The sequence below is a fragment of the Phodopus roborovskii genome, unplaced genomic scaffold (assembly GCF_943737965.1).
Source record: "Phodopus roborovskii unplaced genomic scaffold, PHOROB, whole genome shotgun sequence".
Classification (NCBI taxonomy): domain Eukaryota; kingdom Metazoa; phylum Chordata; class Mammalia; order Rodentia; family Cricetidae; genus Phodopus; species Phodopus roborovskii.
The window spans coordinates 9094666-9116858 of record NW_026126625.1 but is presented as its reverse complement, the minus strand read 5'-3'; the positions used below and the strand labels follow the sequence as shown (position 1 = coordinate 9116858).

Sequence of the window (22193 nt, the reverse complement as noted above, 5' to 3'; positions counted from 1 at the left end):
AATCTGTATTAAATTATACTTTACATTTCTAAATGAGCTATATGAACAAAATACCTAAACAACAGGAGAAATATACACATCACAAAATTGACTTTAAATTGTATCAATAAATGATACAATCCATTCCAAAACAAAGTATTCATATCTATACCATAATCCCCTTTTACCTTTAAAAAGTGATTGGTTGTTGCCATTAACCATTTATAACCAAGCCCATTTAAATGAAAACAAACATTTATAAACAATATTTGGGAATTTGGGCGTTGTTCTTTCCAAACTGCTTCCTGCTGATAGGGGGCCCTGTCATGGGGGGATCCTAAGAAGATGCAGAAATCTTGGCTGTAGTCTGCAAGGCTGCTATGTCCCAACTGTTTTGAATGTTGGATCACCTGCCACTCTGTTTCAGGGGGTCTGGCTTAATCAAACCACATTAGTTTGGAAGGAATCCACAACTTTTCATTTTCTGTGGAAACAAAAATAGAAATCCTTTTCCCCAGTAACTTGTCCTTAGACTTAAATTTTGAAGTCAAAGCATTTTTAAAATATATAAATTGGATTGATCCAGCAGCATTTGTTTTAACAGTTGTTGCTATTTCCTCAGCAGTCAAATGATACAAAGACAATATAATACTGTATAGTATCCAGATTCTCTCCATCTTTACTTGGCTTTTTTATTACTCTGTTTCTTTTACTTTTTTATTTTTTCATTTTTTTGAGACAGGGTTTCTCTGTGTAACTTTTATCTGTCCTGGAATTCACTGTGCATACCAGGTTTACTTTGCAATCACAGAGATCTGCTTTTCTCTGTCTCCTGAGTACTGGGATTAAAGGCATGTGCCACCACACCCAGCCCCTCGCTGTCTTTTAAAAACCATTTTATTCCTTTTCTCTTCCAAGCCTACATATATTTTAGAACACACTGTAAATGTTTAGTGTTTTTTCTTAATGTGAATCTGTCTTTACTGTAAATCTTTATCTTTTTCTGGCCACACGTCTTTATCTGGCAAACAACAACATTGCTAAAATGAAAGGCATAGCTGTATTAGTAGCGGTCTATCCAAGATGGCGGCAGGTAATTTTACCACCAGCACTGAGAGCTGTGCAGTTCACTGCCTTGGTCTACGCTGCACCCAGCAGCATGTTTCCGGCTTGGAGATGTGGTCACTGCCATTGCCAACTCTTGTACACACCATTCAGTTGCTAGTAGAGCTCTTTAAAAGCCTTGCAGTTTTTTGCTGCTTATTCGGAGTCAGGAAATCTCCCTTAAAGGAGCCACACAAGTCTCTGCTTGTCTCTAGCAAAACAGAATTCAACTGAGAAACATGGTCCTATCAAGAAGCCTTGCTTGTCTTTGTTCTTTTGTTTCTAAAACCATTTCTTTAGCTTTTCTTAGTTTTAAGTGGAAGTTCTTATTAGCCACGTTGTGGCGCCATATTTTATGAGTAAGGGTTTCCCTGCCAGTCTGGTCCCGCGGGTCCCACCACCATGCCAGGCCCAATTAACACACCGAGACTCTGTATTTGATATATGCTGTTGGCCAGGTGCTACTTTCTTATCGGCTAGCTCTGTCTTAATTATTAACCCATTTCTATTAATCTAAGTATTTTCACGTGGTCTCACCTTACCGGAGAGTGGGCCAAGACCTCTGTTCTCTCCAGTCTCTCCATGCTGATTCCTCCCTACTACTTCCTCGAATCCTCCTTGTCTCCTAGTCCTGCCTATCTTACTTTCCTATTGGCCAACAGTGCTTTATTCATTAACCAATACAAGAAATATATTTACAGAATGGCATATCCCATCATCCATGCTAAGATCTCATTTCTTATATTTGCTTTAATGATTTTCATGATTTCTGACTATAGATTCATATTATTTAATAGAATATTAGAATGTATGGACTAGTTTTACTCTTGGAAACAGCTGAATCAATTGTCCCAGCAATATTTACAGAGTGACTTCTATTGAATCCAGAAATAGTTGGATGCAGAAGGAATGGTTTACATTCTTATCTGTTTCTGAAATGTTTGCCTAGTCCATTGAATTCCATTGTGCTGCTCTGCTCTGTGCTGTTTAATAATATATTTTATTTTAACCTTTTGTTCATGTAATTTCTTGGGAATATTTTCTTATTCCTGTCTCCAAATTTATCTCTTCGAAGTTTTTGTTCTTGCATTTTGTGATCATGTGATCAAGGACTCTAAGTAATACATTGGGCATATTTGTAGAATCACCTTAAGTTTGGGAATTGATTTTTGGGAAAGTCTACAACTTTGAATAAATGTTCCCTGTCTCTTCTAAAGGACATTCATCATCTTGGTTCCAGCTTCTTGCTTTTCTTCAGTTTGGGACATTTCAAAGTTTGTTTATTTCTCTGTGCATGTGGGCTAGAAGGAGAAAGAGATTTGGGGCATTATTTAACTATTTTTGGCATGGATTTTCTAAATGCTTATGGTCTTCTATAAAAGTATGTATTTTCATACTTACATCTGGAAGTCATCATCTTACTTCTTACAGATTTTCACTGATCCTTTAGAGTTTGCTGTATGACTGAATGAATGTACTAGAAATGAACATGGGGCCATGGCTGAATGTAGAAATACAGCATGGGGACTTGTCTCATTCTGGGAGGTGGTGAGTGATGATGTAGAATGTCATTCTATATGTTGTGACTATATGTTTCTCTTATTGGCTGATGAATAAATCTGTTTTGGCCAATGGACAGGAAGAATGTAGTTAGACGGGCAATCCAAACCAAGATATAAAGAGAAGGAAGGCAGTGTCAAGGGACGCCACATAGCTGCTGGGGAGACGGGATGCTGGAGCATCACCTAGGTGAGCCACAGCCATGTGGTGATACACAGACTAGTAAAAATGAATTAATTTATAAGAGCTAGCCAATAAGTAGCCTAAGTCATTGGCCAAACAATTATAACTGATATTAAGCTTCAGAGTGGTTATTCCATAGTGGAGACTGTGGAGACTGGGTGGGCAGAGAGAAATTGGTCCAATGGGACCAGATCAGATGGAGAAAGGTATTCTTCAGGTGAGGGCACCAGGTCTCCCATCTCTGAGTCCCACATGAGCAGAGCCTCTAGCTGTACATGAGCCCTGGCTGACTTTATGCCATAATGGCCAAGGCCTACCAGATGTCTTAGGCTGTGTGCTGGCCACAGCTGCACCTCCTCCTTCCACTCCTCCAGTGGATACTTACTCTCAATTTTCTTTATCCTCATTTCCCAGGGGATGAAGATGACCACAAAGTTACAGGCCAAACGGGCAAACTTCCGCCAGAGCTAGACAGGAGAGGACATGATTAGAAAACTTCTCATTCATAACCTAGGTAAAAACTAGAGCTCTGGGGTTCTGGGTAGAGAAGAGCTTCCCAGACACATTCACAGAACCTTTAATCATGGTTTCACAGGCCATTAAACACCTCCAAGACCAAAGTAGCCCCTTATCTTCCCTGTGTCCTGACCAATTTTCACGTTGCGCTATGGGATCTGCATTCCTTTTTTGAGACAGACTCATGCCAGGCTGACTTCAAATTCACTATGTACCTAAGTATAACCTTGAACTTCTGATCCTCCTGTCTCTGTCTTCCAAGTGTGGGTACCCCACCAGATCCAGTTAATGTGATGTTGACTGAGATCACGGCTTTGCACATGCTCGACAACCACTCTACCAACTGAGCTATACCCCAGTCCTGAGATCTAGATTCTTTTGAGTCACAGTCTGCCTTATTTATGGGCTGGGAGCTAGGGAAGTGGAAATCACATGAAGAATGTCATCTTAAGGGAGTCATTTGACCCAGCTGTAGGTGTAGGTGTAGGTGTAGACACCTAATGGCTTTGTAAGTGTAGCCTATAGATCTGCTTGAGTCACCAGCCACCCAGATGATTCCATCTGCACCCTTGTTTATAGACCAAAAATCTAGAATCTTCCTTGAAAATGAGCTACACCCTAGATTCATCTTGCATTCTATAAGCTAGTTCCTGGCCTTTGTCCTGGTCGAAGCTGCCAAAAATAAGCTTGGGAATTTTGTCTTGTGGACTTAGTATATAATTGCCAAGAGTATGAAATCATTCTTCTCTCTCTCAAAGGAGAACAAGGCAGAATGTGGCCTATACTGGCTCTGCTCTCCAGCAAAATTGACAGGTTGTACATTCTAACACACAAACAGTCCGGGTTTGTGTTGGAAGCAAATGATATCATTGCACAAGGAAGAGTTACAAATGTAATTACTACATTCCCAACTGTAAGACAGCACACGGTCCTGACACAGGCTCGCAGGATAATGTCATTCAGGGTGCATCTGCTAAGGCCAGACGGCTGCTTGCCCATGGAAATCTGAGTTTTATTAGAAGTTGGAATTGTCTAGCTCAAGATTTGAGAGCCAAGTCAAAGACAGGCATTACTCCATGAGCGATCACACAGACTGTATGTGAGTAGCCAGGAACAGATATCTCTGTCTCTAAATTCTTGTTGGGGTCACAGGTCTTGCTTCCAATTTTCTTATGTCTATCTGGCATCATCTGCACTTTACACACCTCATATCTAGAGCCCAGAAATACAGGAAACTTTTTGACCACTCCCATCCCTATGGTCTCCAGACTGCTCAAGCATCCTTTAGCGAAGGCCTGGCCTTAGTAAACATCAGGCCTCTGCACTGTTTTAAAGTCCTACAGCAAGGAAGCACAGGGCAGGAGTCAGAGACCTGAGCTCTAGTTCCACTATACATCTGTCTCGTCAGGAAGTTCTTTTCCTTCCTTGGCAGCAATTGGCCATCTGTAGAAGCAGCAGCAGATATCAGGAGTGGCACCCAGTCCTTTTCCCATTTTTAATTTTCTGAGGATTTCAATGTGAAAGCTATAATGATACAGCCAAATATAGGGATGACGCAAATGCACTTAGATGTATGGGGATAAATCAGGAAGGGTCCTGGATAATTCTCACAAAAATGAACCAGGCTTACGTATATTATACAGCTGATAACTGGTGATCCCCAGGACTAAGATTCAGGTTTGGAAGAGTTCAAATTTGCTGCCTCATCCCCCTTTCTGTAGTTGTTAATGCTTGATGCTCCTAACCCACATGTAATGATTGGGACTATGGCAGCTTCTGAACTCCAGAGACAGAAGGAAGGGAGGCCACCTGTGCCTTATGTGTGCTCTTTACCTCTGCTCCTGCTGCTTGATAGCCTCGGGTCCTAGTCAACCTCCCTTCAAACTTCAGTACAATCTCCTTTGCTCGTCTGAGAGAAGAAACATGTAAATGTTACCACAACTTCACCACGCTCACCATTTTTCAAATATATGAAGACTTAGTAGGAAAAGAGCACCGACTGATGCAGGAGTACAACTAAAATATTTCATTAACAAGAAAATTCCTTTAAAACTATTTTAAGAGGCTGGAGAGGTGGCTTGGCAGTTAAACTGCTTACTGCTCTTTCTGAGGACCAGAGTTCTGTTCCCAGCACCTAATGGTGACTTATAGCCACTTATAATTCCAATTCCAGGGGATTGGATGCCCTCTTCTGACTTCCACAGATACCTGTGCGCACATGGCACACCTAAAATCATGCAAGTGTGCTTCAGAGAGCAAATGTGTTTGTGCACACTTGTACACACACACACACATTTTACAACTGTCATAACATTTATGTGGATGAACTAATTGGAAATAGTGAATCCACACCAGTTAGTTATGACTCAATTTCTTACCACGTGCTTCTTTGGTTGGTGGCTGGCTGGGGATCACAGGCCTTGGGTATCCTGAGAGCAGACAATATACCTCAGTTCCTCCACTTGACACTTGTCTCTTCCAGGCACTTTTTTATTACATTTTTTGAAATTTTATTTTTATTTTACATGTTTGAGTGTTTGTCTGCATATATGCTTATGTACCACACGAATGCAGAGCCAGTGGAAGTCAGGGAGTTAGAACCCCTGGGACTGAAGTTACAGACCATTGCAAGCTGCTGTTGTGTGCCCTGGGAATTGATCCGAGTTCTCTGGAAGATCACCATCTCTCCAGCCCCTTTCAGTCACGTCTTTAGTAGGGAAAGCCATACCACCCCCCTTTTTTTTAAGGAGCCTGCTTCAAGAAAGGGGCACTGTCAAGTTAATGAGTGTAACAAAGTTGTGTTTACATGGCCTTGAACCTGATCCAGACTTGACAGATGATTTTAGTCAATAAAATACTCTCCTTACAAGCATGAAAACAAGAGTTCAATCTCCCAAATACACATATTAATCCAGATGTGATGGTGACCACTTGGAATTTCAGTACTGGAAACAGGCAAGCTGACCTAGCCTGCTTGGTGAGGCCAGTTCCAGACAAGTGAGAAACTTGTATATTAAAATGACATTGAGAGAATCCTGAGGCATGGCCTTAGAGGCCATCCTCTAGCTTCCACAGTAGGTACACAGATATGAACCTGCCTTCTCTCCTCTCTCTCTCTCTCTCCCCCCCCCCCCACACACAAATATGCACATTTCCATCCACACAATGGGCTGAATTCATCAGGATAGTTATGGTTAAAATAGCAACTGAATGAGTAACATTGAGTGTTAGTGCCATGAGCTGGGCTGATGTTAGAGCTTCAATCCTAATGAAGCACAACCCAAGGCAGAGATACTCACCCACACTTGATGATCAGCCTCTCTGTGGGGTTACACTCAGTTCCTCTCAGTCAGACAGTTTGTGGGTTTGACAGATCTATTTAATATGACATTCTTGTGTGTGCTTCCCCAAGCCGTCCTAATAAAATCTACTATACGTGTTCCTTTAGAAGCATCAGGGAGAAGTCAATTCCTATTTCTACAGACAAGGTGACTTCCCCAAATCACTATTTCACCAAATTCTGGATTTTAGACTTCTGTTCCACTAGTTGCAATTCATTATATTTTATTTTTGTTGATTATGGGTCTTGCGTGTGGCCCAGTCCTTAAACTTGCTATGTAGTCAAGGATGGCCTTGAACTTATTTATCCTCCTGGCTCTATCTTCTCAGTTTTAATGCCTTCATTGTGATAGCCTACTATCCACACTGGCTCTACTCTGATCAAAATCACAGGTACAGAAAGGATGAAAGTTAATGTTCTAGCCAATACCATGACATCTTTTAAACACACATACAGTGTGCATGCAAAAAAAAAAATACTGCAAGAGTCAAAATAGCAAATAATTTCATCATCCTATTTGTAGCTTTGTTCCCGGCATGTATTGTTGGCACGTTTGCTTTGGGTCAAGGACAGTGGAATACAGACATGCATGAAAGGGTTGTCCTGGAAGGGCTCCCTACTCAGTAAAGATGTCTGATGAAGAAGAGGTGGTGGAGGATGACAGGTGTGGAGAGATGAGAGAAACGCACAACACAGGCCCCATAACAGGAAGCAAGTGGGAGCTGTGTCTTTGCAGATGGGTAGCTTTGACAGGTGTTGGGGTCCCTCCTTGATGTCTAAACAGCCAGGGTTCAGTGCCTTCTGAACAGTCCCCATACACCAGGATAAGCATTAGTGGGTTCAATTAGTGAGGCGATGTGCCAGTAGCTTTTCAAGGGACACAGGAAATGACAAAGGAGCCTTGCCACCAGCCTGAGGTGTGGCCTGTGTCTGACATTGTTGGAGCTCTGGTGAGGCAGGCAGCATGACTGAATCCACCAGCCACCCAGGTTTGTGTTTTATTCCTGAAGTTATCCGAAAGAATGGTAAGCATCTACTGTGCTGTGGTCTCAATGTTAAAAAAAAAAAAAAAAAAAAAAAAAGGTTTAGTCTGGGCTGGGGAGATGGCTCACGGGAGTGAATTGCTGTCTTAGGGTTTTTTATTGCTGTGAAGGACACCATGACCATGGCAATTCTTATCCATTTACTTGGCACTGGATCACTTACAGTTTCAGAGGTTCAGTCCATTATTGTCATGGGGGCAAGCATGGAGGCATGCAGGCAGATGTGGGGCTGGAGCTCAGAGTCAACTGACAGTCACACCAAGGAGAGCTTAAGTAAAAGAGACCTCAAAGCCTGCCCCTACAGTGACACACTTCCTCTGAAAAGGCCTAATATTGTCACTCCCTTTGAGGGCCATAAAAAAAAAAAAAAGCATCACAATTGCTTTACTGTGTTAGCATGAGAAACTGAGTTTGGATACTCAGTTTGGATACTGAGTTTGGGCACAAAAGCATACATTTGTAAGTCTAGCTCCAAGTGTGTGGGAGAGGAGACATGGTATTGAGAACTCACTGACCTGCTAGTCTAGCAGGAATAGTGAGCTCCAGGTTCAGTGAGAGACTGTCTCAAAGAATAAGGTGGGGAGTGACAGAGGATGGTGGCTTCTGTTGACACCTGAGCATTACTAGTACACACACAGGTCAGCTCTCTCTCTCCTTCCCCCACCCCCCCCAACCCCCCTCACACACACACACGGTTTAACTTCCCACTACTCAGATAAAAGCTGTCATTTCTGAATGGTCTTTGAAAGTTCTGGTAGAATGTATTCTTCTTTAGTTTTAAATTAATTGCTCCAAAGAGTACATAAAACTTGGGGTCAAAGCATATAGATGTTTGTTTGTTTGTTTATTTATTTATTTAATATTCCAGCCAGTTTCCCCTTTCTCCTCTCCTCCGAGTCCCTTCCCACAATCCCCTGATCCACTCCTCCTCTACTTCTGTTTATGAATGAGCAAGTCTCTCATGAGCATCAACAAAACATGGCGTATCAAGTAAGACTAAGTGCCTCCCCTTGTATTAATGCTGGGCAAGGCAACCCAGTATAAGGACTAGGGTCCCAAAAGCAGTAAAAGAGTCAGAGGCAGCCCCTGTTCCCACTGTTAGGAGTGCCACAAGGGGACCAAGTTACACAACTGTGACATATATGAAGAGTGCCTATGTCAGACTCATGCAGGCTCCCTGGTTGTCCATTCAGTCTCTGTGAGCCCCTATGAGCCCAGGTTTGCTGATTTGGTGAGTTTTCTTGTGCTGTGTTTGACCTCTCTGACTCCTCCGGTCCTTTCTTCCCCTCTTCTACAGTATTCCCTGGATAGTGTTTGACTGTGGCTCTGCATCTGTTCCCACCAGCTGCTAGATGAAGCCTCTCTGATGATAATTGGTCCAGGCACAGGAGATGACCAGTTCAGGTGATGTATCCACTATTGCTAGGGGTGTAAGCAGGGGTCTTTCTGAGTCTCACTTGCACCAGGGTTTTACCTGACTCCAAAGCCCTTCCTTTCCAGTAGTTTCTTTCACTACCACCCCATTGGTCTCCCTGCCCACAACCTGATCGATCATGTTCCCATCCCCACCTACCTTAGGTCCTCTCTGAGAATCTCTTCTGTTTGCCCAGAGCATCTAGTTTAAAGCTGATCTTGGCACTCATGGGCTGTTTGCTCAGGCTGCTTTCTTAATGTCTCCAACCAGTCTTTCTCACCTGACAAGTGGGCATAGTGCTACCCACCCTTAAAGGATGGCAATGATGAGACACAGAAACAGACATGGGAAGCAGGCAGAGGAGAACCCACTATAGCCAGAGGGGCATGTTGGTCAGACTGGGACTCAAATCTCACAAACAGGTGTTTTGACAGGAAGATCCACCAGCCTGATAGATGGTAGGTATGAAGGGGCAGGAATGCACACTGGTATCTAGGAAACCACCAGGAAGAGCACAGTGTGACATGACAGTAGTTCTGTGTACAGAGGAGGTCCCTGATCAGCAGGTATGGGGACAGCTGCACCGTAAATTTATTCACTAAACATAATGTTCACCACCACAGCTCAGTATCATCAGTCATGAAGTCCATGCCACAACTCCGCTAATGGGATCTGTGGCAATCACCTCCTTCTTAGGCATGCATGTTACATAGACCACATAGCTAACTCCCACGGTGATTATTAGCACATCTAATGTTCAATAAGTTCAAACTTCAGAGGACAAAAGGATTGCGCTGAATCAATATTAAAAATTCTGGGTACCTGGGCTATAGTTCAGTAGTCAAATATGGACTGTTATGTGTGAAGCCTTGTGTTCCATCCCCAATGTCACAGGGATGAGAGGAGAGAGGAGAGGCCGGCTTCATCTTCCATAATCTGGCTCTGATTCTGGGAGATGTCACAGCAGTGTTTTTGACAGAACTCTGAGTGTTTAGCTGTTGATGTTTTCACTAACACTGCTGCAGGGGTGGGAGTCATTGCTTGCCACCCACTTTAGCTTTAAAGAGAGGACCCTGTATCTAGAGAAATTAGGAAACCTGTCCAGTGTCGAACAGCTAGAGATCCAAAGAGGTAATAGAGTTCAAGAAGGGAAGTTGTTAGTATTTAGACATTAGCACTGGCCGGCTTTTAGAGTTCTGACAAGAAACACCCTCAGCGGCTGCTACTAAGAGCACCTCCTGTGCACATTCAATATGTTTCCTTTTAAAAGGGCCCTTTTCACCTCTCTCTCTCTCTCTCTCTCTCTCTCTCTCTCTCTCACTCACTCTTTCTTTCTCTCTTTCTCTCTCTCTGCCTCTCCTTCCTCTCTCCTGCTGCTCCTGTCCCCAGAGGCTGGTCTCCCCCATCCCCTGTCCCATTTCTGATTATTTTCCCTCAATAAAAAACCCCTCCACTTGAACTCCATTGCATGGCATCTTTCTCTCTTGAGCCACTTTTTAAAAACATCTAAGCACTTAACCATCGGTGAGACAGATGTTCTAATGGATTCAAAATATCCTAATATCCTGACCACTAAAGACTTTCTTCCTAGGAGAGATGGAAGCAGGAAGTTAAGGAGATATTTCTTTGATTCTGGCCCTCACCCTGTCTCCTGTGAGTTGGGAGACAATGAGAAAATCTAGTGTTTAGAAAAGTTATTAGAAACCCCAAACTGTCTACCAACACAAAACAACACACACGTGTGCACAGGCGTGTGTGCACGCATGCGCGTGGGCACACACACGTATACACACACACACACAAACACACAAATATGTATGCACACTTAGGCTAGATAATCCCTTCAAGCATCTTTGGGACTTTTCTGAGTCATATGCAAGGTGGCCACAGTTCTCACATCCCTCTTCACCCCAGCTTTCCTGGGCAGGATGTGGCTGTTTAATTATAAAGTAAAATTCACATTTATTATTGATTGCTGTGGGAAGCTCTCACCTTAGTGCCCGCAACTTCTGTCCCATGGTCCAGGGTCTGCAACGGATATTTGCCATGAGATCTTTCTGGAACTGTATATTCTGGAAGATTTGCTCCGGATCATTGTTGTCCCCTGTTTCATCAGCATTAAAGCTGTCATCCGAGTTACTGAATGGAAATGGGCATCATGGAGGAAATCTGATTATAGAATTGCTTCCAGCAAAGGGCATCTTTCCTGGGTAATTTCTGCATCTGACTGTCCTAAGGTCAACTGTATAGTGTGTGTGTGTGTGTGTGTGTCCATAGACTGAGAGCACCCGTAGAAACTCATTTGTGGGATTCTATTACCTCAGTTGTTAGTGAAAAAGAATAACTTGTTAAGGTAAGAGACACCAAAGGAGAGAGGAGAAGTGGATTTCCCAAATTGGAATCCACTCTTGAGGAGCAGCAGTTTTGACGGGAGGAGGGGGGGCATTGTCAATTATAGGCTCACCAAAGTGACCAGCCACGGTTAGAGTCCCAATGACTCCTTCTTCCACACTGAGGGTAAAAGAGATAAACACAAGCCTGTGCCAGCAGAGATGCCTGTCTGTTCGTTTGTTTTAAACCCAAGACAAGAGAGTTAGAAGAAGGCAGCGGTTTTTGAAAAAAAAAAATAAATAAAAAGAGTTAAGTGAATGCTTGGGGCAGACTCCTCCAGGACATAGCTACCTTGTAGAAGAACACTTTTTCATCATATAACAGGGCCTCCCCCTTCCAGTAATATTTAATATGTAACCCAATACATTTTTAAGTGTAGATAATAATCTATGGCTTTTGCAGGAGAAAACGTTTCCCTTCATTCCCATTGAGACATCGTTTATTTCCTTGAAGGAAATTTTTCTTCATAGTTAGGGGAGGTTTCAGCATTTAACAAAAACCATTCCTGATGAAAACCTAACACAATCAGGTCCTGTCCTTGCCCACTTCTAAGTTACCAGAAGCCTTTTCAGCAGACGCCTGATTTATCTGAGGTGACAGACAGGTGTAATATCAGCTCTCTCCCTACAGTCCCATGTGTGGACTTTGTGTGTCTGTCCTTTGGAGGGGCAGCAAAGTGAGTGTAGGATACAGCTCTGGTCAAGAGGCAGCCGCTGGCAGCTTCTCCCTCCCAGAGCACTGACACCCCACTCTCAGGCGACTCCTGAAAAGTAAGTTTATGCATTCATTCTGGAGAAGCCAGCTGGGCACTCACCCAAGCAGCAGGGAGTCCTGGTAGAGATAGCGCTGGCTGGTGTTTCTCCGGATGCTTCTGTAGCGCTGGGATGCCTTTGAGGTTTTCATGAGACCCGGCTGCTGCCAGTGGTCCCTGGGGACAGCCAGGGAGTTGGGAGGCTGGGAGTCTGCAGGCAGGGTTATGTTGAAAGGGGCCTGAAGAGTTGATTTGCTCTCCTGCGTCAGAAGCAGGAGCAAATTCCAGCCTACATCTGGTGCTGGTGCATAAAAGAAGCCAGAAGGCCAGCCAGGGTCATACATATGTAACAGTGAGGAGGGCGTGCCCACATTGATTGGCTGAGATCTGGACAGTAGGAGGTGTGGCTCAATGACCTAGGGATGAGTTGGTTCTTCCCAAAGTCTATCTGCAAGCTTGTGTGCCCGGACAGGACCCAAAGACTTGCAAAGTCCTCTGTTTCTTAGCATGACTGATAGTCACTTACTGCTTGGGGAACATGGAAGGCAGGGCGTGGTGTTCCTATTCATGTCTCTCCAGAAGGGGCTTAAAGACAGCAAGTACACTGCTACTCAGGCGCAAACGATAACCCTCTATTCTTTTTTCCTTACTTTTACATCTTTTGGTTTTTACTTTGGATGATGTCAAGCTTACAGAAAGTTGGCACCACAGTATCATAAACATCTGGCTACTTCCCATATAGATTTACTACTTATATTTTGCTACAGTTGCCTTAGTTCCACCCATGTTTTCCTTGCCACCTCCCATTTGCAAGTAAACTCTAGAAATAATGACAACTCAACCTTAAAGACTTTTGTGTTCTAGTAATAAAAACCAAATTACTTTAGTTGTAGTTTGACATGTATTAAGTGTGGGCATATCACTATGCACAATGACCCCACAAAACTGGGTTAGAGAAAAAATTAAGATTTATTTTAAGGGCTAGAGAGATGGCCAGAAGTTAAAAGAATTTGCTGTCCTTCCAGAGGACCTGAGTTCAGCCGTAACTTCAGCTCCTGGGAACTGGATGAACGATTCTGTTCTGTGTGGACACTTGCACAGACATGACTCTCTCTCTCCCTCTCTCTCTCTCTCTCTCTCTCTCTCTCTCTCTCTGTCTCTCTCTCTCTCTCTCTCTCTCTCTCTCTCTCTCTCTCTCTCTCCTCCTCCTCCTCCTCCTCTCTCTCCTTCCCTCCAAAAAGAAGTCTTTAAAAAACAAGACTCTGGAGATTTATGTATGTTAGCGATCAAAAAATAAATAGATCTGAAAATGATGCACCTGGCCATACTGGGCCTTGGACAAAGGCCCAGGTCTCCTTCCTGTCCTCGCCACAGGCAAAATGGAGCCCATTTCCTTGTCTCCTTCCTGTACATTTGTTTCCCTTGTTAGCTGTACACTGGCTTCTTGGCCAAACATCTCATCTCAACCTAGGACCTTCCTGCATTTGTGAATTACACACCCGTTAGCTAGCGAACATCCAGAGCGCTTGCTGCTTGCAGTGAGTTAGCTAACCTGTGTGTCACTGAACACGATAATACAATGCTAGAAGGCTTGGTTGGGCTTTGCTGGACAGTCCTCATGTGTGAGCAGAGGTCAGGGCAGACAACAGAGCAGGAAGGCAGGCACTGGCAACTGTGAGTTGGGAAAGGAAGAAGGTCTCATTCATTTGTTCATTTATTCCTCCCTCAATTCACTGGCAAATAACTCCATTGCTCTAATTGCTGGCCATAAGCAAAAACTCTGGTAAAATGCAAGAGAAAACTCATATCAAATGAATTATTCTCTTTTTTATAATGGTTTGGATATCGTAAGTGCTTATGGAGATTGATATCATGAATTTAAAAACAGTTGTTAACTTTAAATTATTACTTTTTAACTTAGTTTTTACATTCCAATCCCAGTTGGAATCCTTCCCCCCCCCCCAATACCCCTGCAACTTCAACTCCCCCACCCCTGCCACCGCCAATGTCTGGGCTGATCAAGGTGTCTCTCCATATAGAATGGGCTCCACAAAGTCAGTTTGTGCATTAGAGTTAGATCTTGGTCCCACTGCCTAAGCCTCACCATTGTCACTTGTATTCAGGGATTCTAGTTCAGTTCTATGCCGCTTCCCCAGTTAACAGTGCAGAGTCAGTGACAGTGCAGGTCAGCTGACTCTGGGTTTCCTCATCATGGTCTTGACTCCTTTGCTCATATTATCGCTCCTTTCTTACTTGAATTGTACCCCAAGAGCTTGGCCAATTGTTTGTTGGGGATTTCTGCATCTGCTTATCTGCTTCCATCTGTTTCTGGAAGAGGGAATCTAACTCCCCTGGGGTTGTGGATTATAGGCTGGTTACACTTTGCTTTGTGTCTGGTATCCACTTATGAGTGAGTGCATACTATATTTGTCTTTCTGGATCTAGGTTATCTCACTCAGGATTTTTTTTTTCTTCTTCTAGTTCTGTCCATTTGCCTGCAAATTTAAAGATATGCTTGGTTTTTTTTTTTTTTTTTTTTTTTTTTTTTTTTTTACCACTGTGTACTCCATTGTGTAAATGTACCACATTTTTCTTATCCATTCTTCAGTTGAGGTCGTTCCCAAGTTCTGGCTATTATGAATAGTGCTGCTATGAACATAGCTGAGCAAATGTCCTTGTGGTGTGAGTGTGCCTCTTATGGGTATATGATATGCCCAAAAGTGATATTGCAGGGTTTTAGAGCAGATTGATTACAAATTTTTTTTTTTTTGAGAAATTGCCATACTGATTTCCACAGAGGCCGTACAAGTTTTCACTCCAACCAGCAATGAAGGAGTGTTTCCTTTTCTCTGCATCCTGTCTAACATAAGCTGTCCTCAGTGTTTTTGATCTTAGTCATCCTGATGGCTCAGAAATGTTTTGATTTGCATTTCTCTGATGACTAAGGATGTTGAGTTTTTCCTTAAGTGTCTTTCCACCACTTGAGATTCTTCTGTTGAGAGTTCTCTATTTAGATCTGTACCCAATTTTTTAAAAATTGGATTATTTGATATATTGATGTCTAGTTTCTTGAGTTTTTTGTATATTTTGGAGATCATCAGATGTGTAGTGGAGATCTTTTCCCATTCTGTAGACTGATGTTTTGTCTTGGTAACCATGTCCTTTGCTTTACAGAAGCTTCTCAATTTCAGGAGGTCCCATTTATCTATTGGTATTTATTGGTATTATATTTAGGAAATGGTCTCCTATGCCAGTGCATGCAAGGGTACTCCCCCTCCCCTTGCTTTTGTTTTGTTTTTCGAGACAGGGTTTCTCTGTAGCTTTGGAGCCTGTCCTAGACCAGGCTTGCATGAAACTCAGAGATCCTTCTGCCTCTGCCTCAGGAGTGCTGGGATTAAAGGAGTGTGATACCAACACCTGGCCTCACTTTTTCATGCAGTTTAGTGTGGGTGGATTTATGTTGAGGTCTTTGATCCACTTAGACTTGAGTTTGGTGCATAGTGATAGATATGGATATGCTTGCATTCAACTTTAAATTATTTTTAATTCACACATAATAGTATATATTTAAGGGGTATTGTGTGTTATACGTATATACAATAACATAAATAGTGTCAATCAGGATAGTAAGCAAACCCATGGTCTGGAGTGTTTCCTTTTCATTGTGCTGGAAACATTCAAAATCTGTTTTCTGGCTACCATCAATTTAAATAAAAGTTTTCACATGATGACATTTGTAGGTGTCTTCTGGTTTCTTTGGCCCAAAGTCCCCAAACCTTTTGCTAGGGACATGTTAATGAGGCCGTGAAGGCCTCATCACTGTCCTGTGGATGAATTCAACCCATTGCCCCTTTCCCTACAGGGTTCTGCCCCTCGAGATGCCAGAGATCTGGTCAGAAATTGCAAATGCAGCTGCATCTTTCTGAATGCAGTAATGAATAACACTGCATGCCTTCAGCCCCCTGAGAGTGTGATTAGAAGCTTGAGAGCTACTGCATAATTTTCAGTCAGGTCAGTACTGGCATAGTGAAACTACTGAAAAGCCCCTGAATACTTACAAGCCAAACATTCTTATCAAAATGGAACCAAACAATGTCAAAATGACTTACGACTATGATTTTACACACTACACATACTTTACAGGATCTACATGATGGGAGAAGAAAGGTAATGAAGGCAGAGGAAGAGCCAAGACAGGACCTCACCCTGTAGCATGTGGATCCTGTCATTTCCAGAAAGGAAACAGGCTAATATTTAGTTATAAACCCCAGAAGATTTGAATAGAAGTCACCAGGTGGCTTAGCTTACAGGAACAAAAATGTTCATTTCCTACATTGCCGATTAGGTTTCTTTATCCTGCTAAGTGAATTCTATTCTGAGGCACTAATATCCCAGAGAACATCTTGACCTGTAGACTGTCATCTCCATCTGTCAAGAGCCTGCTTCTCAGGTAACAGTTTCTAGCCTTGGCATTTTGTAAGAAGGTAGTCTTTCCTCCTCTGGGGATTTAGTTGAATGCCAGTCACATTGTTTTAGCAACTCTGAAAGCTTTGGTTTGGAGTTGAGAAATGTTTAGGGTTTGTAATTTAGGGAAGATGGTCAAAACGGTTTTCAGCAATCTGAGCTGAATTGATTGAGACAGAACAGTTTCTAGCTGTTTTCAGCTATAAATCATGAGGAAACCCAGCATTCATGCTGAGAGTCCCTGGGGACTGTGAAACTCTGCTCATTTATAGCAGTGACAGGTGGGCTGGGGAGGAGGGGGGGGACTGGCCTTTACCGCAGCTGTTTTGCAAAACAACTGAGGACAGGCTGTCAGCACCACACAACCCTTTCAAAAGTAACACTTTTAGCTGAATGTGGTGGCCCACCCCAGTAAGCCCAGAGCCCAGGAAGTCGAGGAAGGAGAATCACTGTGAGTTTGAGGCCAGCTTGGGTTACAGTGTGAGTCCCTCTCTTCCCAAGCCCTGAAAAAGAGAGAGACACCTTTTATCATGAAGAATCAAGGGACATACATGTTTAGCCTGTATGTATATGCACAAAAACATCACACAGTAGTTAATAAATACATATATTTTTTATGGTTAACTTGAAAAAATAATTACTATAATGTAACCTTTAAAAGGATGGAGAGGAAATGATTTGAAGATGAGATTCAGCTGACATGTATGAACTTTAAAACTCCCTTTCCTGCCTGCTGTCAAATCTTGCCATGGAAGAAAATCCTTCTCATGTCTGACCAAGCATACACATTGTCTTCAGAAAATGGAAAAAAAAATTGGAACCTCCTTAAAATTGAAGTAAAAAACAAAACAAAAAATCCAGCAGTCAAATTTCTTCTCAAATAACTGTTTAGGAATTGACTGAGATTTTCCATAATGCTTTTTTGGTGGGTTTGTTTAATCTCTTTTGCTCAGGTTCTCTGAGTTGGCACAGTGGATGCTATTGTCAAAGGGTGTGTCTTAGTTAGGGCTTCTATTTCTGCAATGAAACACCATGACTAAAAAGCAAGTTGAGGAGGAAAGGGTTTATTTGGCTTACACTTCCATATTGCTGTTCATCATGAAGGAAGTCAGGGCAGAAACTCAAAGAGGGCGGCAACCTGGGAGCAGGAGCTGATGCAGAGGCCATGGAGGGATGTTGCTTATTGACTTTCTCCTCATGGCTGGCTCAGCATGCTTTCTTATAGATCCAGGACCACCAGTCCAGGATTGCCCCACCCACAATGGGCTGCGCCATCCCCCCCCCCCCCCCGCCACTGATCACTAATTGAGAAAATGTCTTACAGCTGGATCTCATGGAAGAATTTCCTCAACTGAGGCTCCTTCCTCTCTGATGACTCTAGCTTGTGTCAAATTGACAAAGAACTAGCCAGCTGACTGACAGCATCTCCTCAGGTTTTTTGCAGAGTTGCTGCATGGCCATCAATAGAAGAAAGGAAGCCAAAGTATCTGGAGTTACCAAGGGAACAGAACAGAGCAGATAAAACAGTTTTGCTGCTTTGATCTGTTGCTAAAGCTCTGGCAATTCTAGGTTTCTGGTTTGGTCTTAGGGTGACATTTGAAAATTCTTTAAGGGAAATCATTATTGATTGCTCTAAAATTTGTTGACACCCCGTTTGGTATATTTTGGTTGTAAGGTACTTAAAACTCCAACACAGATTGAATGGACTAAGATATATGAAGAGTCTACGCCAATTTGGCTCTTGGCTTTTCTGACCACATTGCCCTCTTCCCTCTACTAACAAGTTCACTCGCGGTGCTATTTCACTCAGTCTCTTCTGCACCCCAGTAGCTGTAACAGCAAATATACACCCTCTATTGATAGCACATTACACCTTTATTTACAGCAGTTGTCCCTTATGGTGTTAAATACACACATAGCACATACACACACACACACACACACACACGCACACAACTTGATTGCTTTTTATGGCATGATACCTTACATGACAGTAGAAAAATAACAGAACATGCCAATTTCCATATTCCATATTTATTTTTAAAAGACTGCATTTGGGTGAATTTTAAAAAACAACAACTGAGACTGCGACTTACTCAGTTTCTCCTAAAAATCTAATTTTTCAACCAAAAATAATTTGTTTGATGTGCAGCTATGAACATGGCCTTTGGTTAAACAGTCTAAGCCCTCACCCTGTGTTTGCTTGGGGCCAGCAGTGATTGACTTTGAGACTTCTCCTTATGTATAATGTAGACATCATCCTTCAGGGTTGTCACATTGAAGCCTGGTAAACTTTTAGCTGTTAGCAATATTGTGTGCCATAGGCACAGCAGAGTGTCTGGGCATAGTTGAGTCTCCAAATTGGCAGCCATGTTTTGCTATGTCTGTAATAACAGCATTATTTATTACTTACCTCTTACCATGAAACTCTGGTCAGGATGCATGTTTTGTGTTTATTAATGGCATATGAACTGTTATTATATTGATGGTTGATGGTTAACATGACTCTCTTTTTCTTTTTCTTTTTAATTTGAATTTGAGACAAGCTTGTTTTACATGTCAATCCCAGTTCCCTCTGTCTCCCCTCCTCACCTGCTCCCCCAAACCCCTATCCCATTCCCTTTCTGCTCACCAGGGAGGGTGAGGCTTTCCATGGGGGAATCTTCAAAGTCTGGCATATCATGTGGAACAGGGCCTAGGCCCTCCCCCATGTGTCTAGGCTTAGAGTATCCTCTATGTGGAATGGGCTTCCAAAGTCCATTTGTGCACTAGGGATAAATACTGATCTACTACCAGAGGCCCCACAGACTGTCCAGTCCTCCTAACTGACACCCACATTCAGGGGGTCTGGGTTGGTCCTATGCTGGTTTCCCAGCTATCAGACTGGGGTGCATGAACTTCCCCTTATTCAGGTCAGCTGTTTCTGTGGGTTTCTCCAGTCTGGTCTTGACCCCTTTGCTCATCACTCCTCCCTCTCTATAACTGGATTTCAGGAGTTTGGCTCAGTCCTGACTGAGGTGTGGTCTCATTCATCATTGACCCATCATCTCATCTCCAGTCTCTCCTGAAGATCAAAACAGTGTGGGATATCTTTCCAGAGACAAGCACCTCCTCTGGCAGGCACCAGGCTTGGCATTTTCTTTCTTCCAGAGTGAGACACCTTGGGAACATCTCAGTTCCTTAGTGACCATTGTTTTAGTAGTCTGAGAACCAAAGAGAAGGACACAGAACACCTGAATTCCTGCCAGGATGGTTACACCACATGTAATAAACTTCATCTTTCTTGCAATTGGGCTAGGACCACATGGTTTGTTACCCAGCCCAGCCTCACTGGCTGGCCAATGGGCCTCCACTAGCTCTGGCAAGAAATCTCTGTGTCCCTGACTTTGAAGCAGCTCTCACCCTGGAAGAAGGAAAATCCTTAGTTGTACAACCCTCCTCCTTCTATTTAAATCTAAACCTCCTCTAGGACCCTGATAGAGTTGGGTAGTGGGTTCATTGGACCTCTTTGTTTCTCTTCCAACTGTGGCTACATTGATTATCTTTTCTGATTTTCACTATTACATGTTTCTTTAACTGACCTATTTGTGTAAAGATGGCCAAGCCTGGCCTGTTAGAGCTACCAGGACACAGCATCTGACCTCAACAACTCCACTATCTTTGATGAAGTTAAAAAGGGATATCATTGCATCCCTACTTTGCTAATTTGGAAACTGATGATTTGGACTTGGCATACATGCTAGAGGACAAAAATAAAGAGTTAAGTGCTATCATTTGGAAATTTTGCATTACCCTGCGCTGTTGGATGGAGGCCTTGCATTCATTTAATTATTGTATCTCAATTCCATGTGCCTATTTATCACCCTCAGGGTGGCCTGGGTTCTCTTCCAGTGCTAAGAGTGAGAGAAGGTGCCGTCAGAGCACTTGGGTGGTGGAAGATGGAGAGGAAGGTTCATGAGGGCTGACTTTCTAGACCCCTCTTGGGAAAGCATCAGGGATAGATTGAAAAACTGCTGACATGTGATAAGCACACCAGCCCTGTAGGAAGAGCAGAAGACCCAGCCTCACTGATCAGCCCTGTACAGAATGAGCAGAGTGTTGAGCCACTGTAACTGGGAACAGCATCACAGTGAGGTCTTGAATTACTGCCACTGGTCAGGACTGGAGGCCACAGGTCCTAACAGTCAGGCCTCACTGACACTCACATGATCCTGCACACATTCCCTGTGTATGGACTTCATGAGGCAGGACTTACAGCAGGACCGAGGGGGGGGGGAAGTCTGTCCTGTTGTTTTCACTATGTGATACATAACCCTGTAAACTAATTTCCCTAGAGGCTTTTGAAAGCATCCTAACCACATTATCATTTTTATGTGTAAAGAAAATTTAGCAAGAAAACCATTATGGGATGGGCTTCAAATGATTCCCAAATATCCATTAAACAGACATGGCAGTGAGCAGAGGAGAATCAATGAGGTTCTGTTTGCTAAAATTTGTGATTCCAGAAACTTGTAGTTGAGTTCTTTTGCATGCTCGGCTCTAGAATTTCTATCTCCTGTCTATCACCTCTCTGCTCTGTGTCTTACAAGCCCACACCATCCCAAGGTTAAAGTACCATTATTTAATGTGGCTTATTCTAGGGGGAGATGGCATGGCCTGGTGAGGAGAATGAAAAGATCTTTCTGTATAATACAAAGTGAATTAAAATATTCCCTCATCAGCCCTCCTGCAAGCTGTGGAATGACATCCTCCAGGCATGACACAGCTACTGCACTTTTGAACTTAGAGGCTGCGATTTCCCCAAGGAGACCTGCCCAAGATTATGCTTTCCAAAGGTTGGGAGAGTCTTACGAGCTGCACTACTCCCCAAAGCAGGGGGATGGTGAGAATGATCAGATGGCTCAGTGGTTGAGAACTCTTGTTGCTCTTGGAGAGACCCAGGTTAAATTCCCAGTATCTACATAGTGACTCACAATCATTTGTGACTCCCTCTTCTGGCCTTTTTCATCAACCACTAGTGTGGTACACAGTATATAAGTACATGAAAAGGCATCCACTCATGTTAGTCATTAGTTAAAGTCAAGTGAAAACACCAATGAATTGGCACATACCTGTTAGGAAGAAAAGATCAAAGCAAAGGCTAGGGAATATAAGGGAGGACTAGATTTCCATACAATGTTAGTGGAAATGCAAAACCGAGGGAGAGTTTACCATGTAATTAAACAAATGTCATCTAACAGTGAGGGGGAGGGGAGATTGTTATCATTTGCTTATTCCCCCTTCTCTATGCCTATTTCCAGGTCTTAGAGAAGATGTGTTTGAAGGGAATAAACATTCATACAGTGCATGCAGACAGTCACAATGATCTAATGGGAACTTCCCCACCCCAGCATTGGTTAGGGTGATTACTTCTTCCCTTGTCACAGTTATAAACGTATCAACCCCATG

General features: G+C 43.0%; 1 protein-coding gene across 1 annotated transcript in view; it reads right to left on the bottom strand.

Moving 5' to 3' along the window:
- Tmc3 (transmembrane channel like 3) overlaps positions 1 to 12496 on the bottom strand; it is a 40023-nt gene extending 27527 nt beyond the window's left edge. Inside the window, 4 exon segments of the mRNA XM_051206609.1 lie at positions 3212 to 3293; positions 5176 to 5251; positions 11132 to 11278; positions 12345 to 12496. Of these exon segments, the coding sequence (XP_051062566.1) occupies positions 3212 to 3293; positions 5176 to 5251; positions 11132 to 11278; positions 12345 to 12433 (394 nt within the window). The 5' untranslated portion in view covers positions 12434 to 12496.
- Positions 12497 to 22193: the final 9697 nt, after the last annotated feature.